The sequence below is a fragment of the Nicotiana tabacum genome, chromosome 22 (assembly GCF_000715075.1).
Source record: "Nicotiana tabacum cultivar K326 chromosome 22, ASM71507v2, whole genome shotgun sequence".
In the NCBI taxonomy this organism is placed as follows: Eukaryota; Viridiplantae; Streptophyta; class Magnoliopsida; order Solanales; family Solanaceae; genus Nicotiana; species Nicotiana tabacum.
The window spans coordinates 93952794-93960906 of record NC_134101.1 but is presented as its reverse complement, the minus strand read 5'-3'; the positions used below and the strand labels follow the sequence as shown (position 1 = coordinate 93960906).

The 8113-nt window shown below is 34.1% G+C and overlaps 1 protein-coding gene across 1 annotated transcript; it reads right to left on the bottom strand.

Moving 5' to 3' along the window:
* Nucleotides 1-5051: 5051 nt before the first annotated feature.
* Nucleotides 5052-5870, bottom strand: LOC107779056 (large ribosomal subunit protein bL12c-like). The gene has a single exon (XM_016599400.2). The coding sequence runs from the start codon at nt 5763-5765 to the stop codon at nt 5205-5207; it is 561 nt and encodes a 186-aa protein (XP_016454886.1). The 5' UTR covers nt 5766-5870; the 3' UTR covers nt 5052-5204.
* Between the last annotated feature and the right edge of the window lie 2243 nt (nt 5871-8113).

Here is an 8113-nt window from a genome sequence, read left to right as displayed (position 1 = left end):
ATGGCTGTTCTTCCACAGGCAGGTTATGATTGTACTCATCTAAGGCTACAAGATTTTAAATCATTAAGTGAATATAATTATGCTATGTTCAGAATTATTTCCCAATTAAAATTATGTGGTGATAATTTAGTGATCATGATATGTTAGAGAAAGCTTTCACCACTTTTCATGCCTCGAATATGCTCTGGCAGCAGCAATATCGAGAGATGGGATTTAAAAAGTATTCTGAACTTATCTCACATCTTCTTATAGCCGAGCAACATAATGGGCTATTAATGAAAAACCATGAAAGCCGACCTACTGGTTCTTGTCCATTCCCTGAAGTGAATGAGACGAACTTCTACCAAGCTAGACGTGGAAGAGGTCGTAGCCCCAATCGTGGTCATGGCCGTGGTCGGGGAAGAAATTTTAATCATGGTAATAATAATGCACCAAAGATCCCTCCTCACCACCAGCAGTGAAAAAGGAAGGAACAAAAGCATGAAGCGGTGCAAGCACCAAATGCATAAATGCATGCTATAGATGTGGAGGAAAAGGGCACTGGTCACGTACCTGCCATATGCCAAAGCACCTGGTTGAGCTTTATCAAGCCTCTCTAAAGAAGACAGAGAAAAATGCTGAAGCAAATTTTATTTCTGAAGATAATTTAGACTTCATGCATTTGGATGTAGCTGATTACCTTGCACTTCCAGAAGGAGAAACAAGTCATGTAATCGGTGGTGAATCTGTAGAAATGTAAATATTTTAATTTTTGTTGTTTGTAATAGATAGTATGGTTATGTAATTGTTGTACATAAAGAAAAATTATGATTTGTTAATGATGTTTACTATAATATATCTTATTTATGTCATTTTGAAGAATATGGATAACATTATTAGATCAACTTAAACTCTAGCAGAGTTTGCAAGAAATATACAACCGCCATAAGTGGTTATATTTCATATATCTCATTGTAATTATATTAACCACGAGAAGTGGTATATGCCTATGATCACCAGAAGTGATAATTTAGGCTTTCTATGGTTACAACTGAAGATAAGCTACATAAATATTCTCTATATTAAATGCACGCCTCGATTTGCTCCTGAAGTAGAAAATATTTTAAAAGAGGTTGAGGCATCACAATTTGATGTGATTAATGCGCATTTAGATAATTATGTTCGATCTTCTGAATGATGAGATCTTTTAATAATATTAATCCATTCCCTGAAGTGAATGTGATAATATTAATAAATCTGGTAAATATGAACGGGCTCTTGATGTGAATATATTACAATTCACCTCCAGAAGAGGTAATATAATTGAGAGAATATATACTCAATATTTCACATTTTAAATTTGCTCTTAAAGAAGTAACACAATTGAAATTGCCTCATGAAGTAGGAAAATATTATGAATAAGAGTTTTCTTGTGCTTAAACAATTGTTTTACATTGTTTGTTTGATTATGATTTTCTCTCATGATACCAAAAGTGTATGAGCAATATTTGATAGTACAAAATGTATCAACAACTCCTGAAGAGCTAACTATTTGCCTAGAAGACACATGACACCAGTAGTGTCCGATAAATATTAGATTATGGATAATAAATGAAGGCTCTCGAAGATCTTATATACAAATATGTCATTCATATTATATGATTATGGTCAAAACATATGTTGTATTAAACCTGAAGTTTACTAATATAAATGACTATCATATTGAGACTACAAATGACTGGAAGATTGAAAATCTTCATGTTTCCATAATCATAGGGGGTAAAATAATATGTATGTGAGAAGTTACCCGCTTTATTCTTCAATTTATATTATATCATGTATCATTGTAAATCATAAGTTTACTGATGCAAAAGCAGTCACGGTAATATGGGCCCATTCACCTGTTATATGAACCACTTATAGATGCATATATAAGATGGATACATGTATGTTTATTGTCAACCTGCAGTTTGACATTTGAGATTGCTTTTCTTAGTTAAGTGCATAACTTTCAGATTATGAAATCAAGACAGTTCATCTTGATAATGTTGGTTTATATCCAAGTTGGTTTAGCATTGAATACCTCCTACTAATGGCTAAACTATTGCTTATGAGAACAAAGCTTCATGTGTTGGTCTAAGATATTCTAAATTGCATACAACAATACTTGTATGCATCAGACCAACAATATATGATAAAGTCCTCCCCTCACAATTGATTTGTGATATATGATTAATTTCTCTATCACAATACACAAAGATATGTTTCCCAAAGAAGACTGGGGATATATGTTAATTTTTCTAACATTTGGGGGATAGAATAAACAGCTGAAAAATATGCTATATGAATCGAATTATCTTTAATATGATCCTCACTTAGAAGATAATTCAAGTCAAATGCCAGAAGCATTTGCTGATCCAAAATTTAATATCATATTTCAGCTATAAATGCTCCTATTAAAATTAAAGTCCCTGAAGGATAGAGTTTACTGTGCGCATGAAGCGTGGTAGACCATACGGTTCCAAAGATAAAAATCCTTGAAAAATGGTAGGAGCTAATGATCATAATGATCATAATGAGGAGGAAATAAGCTCTAGAAGAGCCCACGACATAACATTTCATGAAACTCCCGAAGAAGTTCAGGTACTTGAAAATAAAGAAAGTGATGAGATCTCAACATGTTATGTCGCTTAGGAACTGAAACAAAATGATCATCGACGATATATTAGATACAATATAGTGCACAATATTGTAAAAGATTGTGAGGATCGGACCAACAGTCCAGACACTTGAAGATGTCATACCATTTAGATACAAGTCTTAACCCATATGACTTATTTGATTAAATTTATATGAAGATCCTTGAAGGATTGAAAATTCCTGAAGCATATAATTCAAAGTCTTGAGAAATGTACTCGATCAAATTATAAAGATCTTTGTACGGTCTAAAGCAATCAGTGCGCGTGTGGTATAATCGCCTCAGTAAATATTTGCTAAAAGAAGATTACATAAATGGTGTTATTTGTCCATGTATTCTTATAAAGAAAATGTCATCAGAATTTGTTATACTTGCTGTTTATTTTGATGACATAAAATTTGTTGGAACTCCAGAAGAGCTCCAAAAGGCATTGAATATATTAAGAAATAATTTGAGATGAAAGATCTTGGAAAAATAAAAATTTGTCTTTGGTCTCCGAATTGAATATTTAGCAGACGAGATATTTATCTATCAATTTTCCTATACAAAAAGGGTCTTTAAACACTTTTTCATGGACAAAGCGCACCCATTAAGTACATTAATGGGTGTTCGATCACTTGAAGTGAATAAGGATCCGTTCCGACCTCCAGAAGAGGATGATGAACTCCTTGGTCCTGAAATACTCTATCTCAGTGTAATTATTATGCATTTATTGGTGGTGCAGATTGTATTGGTTAAGCAGATACAAGGTTAGAATGCGGAGACTCAAATATTTGAAACAAGGGTTTCATCAGGGGGAGTAAATTATGCGATGTACTCTTTTTTCCTTACTAAAGTTTTTTCCCATAGGGTTTTCCTTATAAGGTTTTTAATGAGGCACCTAGCAATGCGTATTACTAAATATGTGTACTCTTTTTCCTTCGCTAGGATTTTTTCCCACGTGGTTTTTCCTAGTAAGGTTTTAATGAGGCACATTATCTTTGAATGAACATCCAAGGGAGAGTGTTATAAATATATTATATTATGGGTGTTCATTTAGTACTCCGTTGTAAATAAGCTTCCTGAAGAAGCTTATCCATATGGGACTTCGTCGTAAATATGTTTATCTATTTAGTACTCTATTGAAAATAAGCCTCCTGAAGAAACTTGTCACTTCGGTACCCGGTTATGGAAAAATATTATCCCCTGTAGAAAATTATCCATACCGGGTATAATAAGCTTATCCTTTCGATACTCCGTTATGGATAAACATTACCCCGGTAGAAGATTATCTATACCGGGTATAATAAGCTTATCCTTTCGATACTCCGTTATGGATAATATTACTCCCGGTAGAAGATTATCTATACCGGGTACAATGAGCTTATTCTTTCAGTACTCCGTTATGGATAAACATTACCCCCAGTAGAAGATTATCTATACTTGGTACAATGAGTTTATTCTTTCAGTACTCCGTTATGGATAAATATTACCCCAATAAAAGAGTATCTATACCTGCTACAATAAGCTTATTCTTTCAGTACTCCGTTATGGATAAACAGTACTCTCAGTAGAAGATTATCCATATCTGGTATAGTAGCATCTTACACAGCAGCTTGCAGAGCAGCTTACAGTAGCAGCTTACACAACAACTTCCTTTCTTCTATAAATAGAAGAAATTTCAGTTCATTATGTACATCTGTTTGAATTCGAATAAAATATCAGTTTCTCTTTATACTTATCTTTACTTTACCATCTTTATTTTATAACAATGAAGAGTATTTCAAGTGAAATAATGGTTCATTCACATAAATTTATTTTTTTCTTTTTACTAAATAGAATTCATGTTTAAACACGAATACTTTCAAATGTGCTTTAGTAACTTCAACTCTAATACTCATTTTTTTCATCTTCAATTAAAATGAACTCAAACTATATACTAGATCTTTCATCTTCCTTTCTTTTATAAATGTGCTTTAGTAGTGATTGAACTTTATTACTCCCTCCATTTTAATTTATGTGAAACTGTTTGACTGAGCATGAAGTTTAAGTAAAAAATGAAGACTTTTGGAATTTGTGGTCCTAAACAAGTTTAAATGGGGTCCAGAGTATTTGTGTGGTTATAAAAGTTTCTCATTAAGGGTAAAGTTGTAACTTTAAGCTAAATTGTTACCAAATTTAGAAAGGGTTCATTCTTTTTGGAACGAACCAAAAAGGAAATAGGTTCAGAACGGAAGGAGTAATATACACTGATGTTTTAACTTTTCTGCATACATATATATATAGTTCCAGTGCAAGAGAGTGCATGTAAATTTACTACGAATTAATGCTCTCGTCTCGAATTCTCGCAAAGTTGCAAAAACACATGCAAACAAGTTGAGATGGTGATAAAATCTTGAGTTCAAAACTTGGTGAACAGCTATATCTAACAAGTGAAGTTTGTAATACATAACATTACAATATATTTCTGAAAAAGAAAAAAGAAGAAAAAATAGCTAAATAAAAGTAATCCAAATTAACCAAAAAGTACATTCAACGTCCCAAATTTCTAAGCAATAGACACTTTTGCACCAGCTTCTTCCAGCTGTTTCTTAGCTTCCTCAGCTTCATCCTTAGAAATTCCTTCCTTAAACTTCTTCGGCAAGCCTTCAATCAACTCCTTAGCTTCTTTTAAAGCCAAATTAGTTAAAGCCCTAACAGCTTTAATCGCAGCGATTCTCGCATTACTCGGCACTTCCTCAATAATAACGTCAAATTCCGTCTTCTCCTCAACAACCGCCGGAGCTTCTGCGGCGGCGGATGCGGTGGAGACGGCGGCAGGAGCGAAGGATGCGGCGGTAACACCGAGCTTGTCTTGAAGGTACTCGACGAGTTTCTGTGCGTCAGCTAGTGTTAAATTGGAGATTTCATCTCCGAGTCCGACTACCTTCTCCGGTGCTTCAACAGCGGCGAGTGGACGGAGGGAAGTGAGACGACGGTGGTGGTGGAGTTTGGGTGAAGGAATTGTGAATTTTAGGATTTGTTTGGGGAAGGAGATTGAGGCGTGTGGAGAATTGGGGGTAGGGTGTGACGGCGCGGAGAGGGTAATGGTGGATAACGTCGACGCCATTGCAATTTTCAAGGGAATGGAGGAGGAGAACAGAGCAAGATAAGGAAAGGCCACTTTCAGTTGATAAGGTAGTACAGTTACAATTGCGCTTTATTTGATTCTACCTATTTATTCAAGAAAATGATCCTTGAAGAAAAATAAGAAAAGCCGGTGAAATATGGAAACTTATTTTTGTTCTTTTTAATTTATTAAATTCTGTAAATACAGCCTCTTGTTTGCAAATTTGGGTGTTTTTAATTTTAATACGATGGATGTCATTTTCTATGAAATATAATTTTTCAAAAAATGCTTTCGTTGGTGAGCTCAAAATAATTTGTTTAGAGAAAATATATATAAAATTATTAATAATAATAATAATAGTAAATTAGAAGTACTTTGATGAAACTTGTTAGCAGGGGTGACAAAATGGTTAAAAGAAAACAATTAATCGCCCATATATCCACTAAAAAATGGGTTGGATAATGAACTATTTAAAAGCGGATCATATATAGATAAAAACGATATTATCCATTTAGAAAATGGATAACCAATGAGTAACTAATGGATAACCAATGAGTCTAACTTTTACATTTGTAAAGTCTCAAATTGGGGATTCCTCAAGTTAGTAAGACTAAGAATTCTCCCAAAAGTGATCATATGCAAGAAGTCATGGATAATATGGTTACCCATATTAGCTGTCGATTAACTCATTTTTTATCCGTATTAAATATAGGTCGGATCGGATAATTTATCCGTTTTTTCATTAGCCATTTGCGACCCGAACCATATCCGACCCGACTTGCCCATTTGCCAATCTCACTTGTTAGTAATAAGATTAACAATAATGCCCACAAGGATTGGCTAAGTTGGTTGGGCGAGTAGTTTCCTACATGGGAGTGTAGACATTTAAAATTTATTGAATATAGAATTCATAAACTAAATTTGGAATTCAAGATATATTAATCTAAATAAATTTATTGGGCTAATTTAATTGGATTATCATATAAGTTCAATGTCACGACCCAAATCGATGGGCCGCAACGGGCACTCGGTACCTTACTCAACCGAGTACCAACATAATGTATCTTTTCATGTTATACTATCATAGATAACTGAGCCGGAAGGCTGCCATGAGATAAGTAGAATACAACATGTCATACCAACTTATACATAAGACATACGAGCCTATAAGACCAAAATCACCACTCATAGACTCAACATAGACCGACAAAGCCATACAATCTTTTACGTACATGACATATGTCTACAAGCCTCTAAGAATACATAATTTTCATAAAGGTCGGGACAGAGTCCCACCATACCAAACAATACACGTCTAAATCATTCTAACCAAACAAGTAACTCCGAAGCAAATGGAGCGCACCAACATCTTCTGTTGAGCTGATAGCCTACTTAGAGGGCTCTCGAGATGTCTATCGGGACCTGCAGGCGTGAAACGCAGCGTCCCCAGGCAAAAGGGACATCAGTACAAATAATGTACTGAGTATGTAAGGAATGAAAATCAGTAAATAATAGACATGAGAGAAACATGGAGTAAAAGACTCGACATATACATTACCATAACTCTGTGAATCATTTCATTTTAATAATGTCATGAATATGCATATAAATATCATACCATGCATAGGTATATGCGTTCATAACATCATTAAGCCTCTGAGGACATCCCATCATATAATCTCGGCCACTGTGGGCAACATCTCCATCCAAATGATATAATGTAGTTATCACTTCAAATATTGCCACCTTTGCAAAGTGAATTAAGAGTCATCAAATATAAGATGTATTGCTGCCACGTTAAACTTCAAGACTCATCCAAAAGATCTTAGATAATTACCAATTTCTTTATTAACTTAGTAATTTTTCACTAATTAATAATTAACCAATTACCCACACAATTAAGAATTATCTTAAATTATTTGAAATTCTATTCACTTTTAACCTGCCTTATACACTTCACTATCATGGTCTTGTGGTACCTTGTATGACACTAATCCATAAATACTGGGTATTATAGCTCGGATCGTATTTTATCTCAAATCGACAAACTTCGACGAAACTCACTTTCTTTGATTTGCTTGCCCTGTCACCTTCACGAATTTACTTATCACTTGTTTGAAATAGCATAATACTTATATAAATAATCTCATTCCGAAACTTACGTCGATTTACTTACGACGAAACTTTAACGTACAAAAATGCGGGATGTAACATCTCATTTGCGATCTTATACCAATTTACTTATTGTGTACTTCCATGTACGAAAATATGGAGTGTAACATCATTCCCCCTTCGGATCATTCGTCCTCGAATGTTGACTGATGTATTTATCATTTTCATAACTTATG

Excerpts from the sequence above, each read along its gene's own strand:
- LOC107779056 (XM_016599400.2), bottom strand. The coding sequence starts at position 5,765 with ATGGCGTCGACGTTATCCACCATTACCCTCTCCGCGCCGTCACACCCT.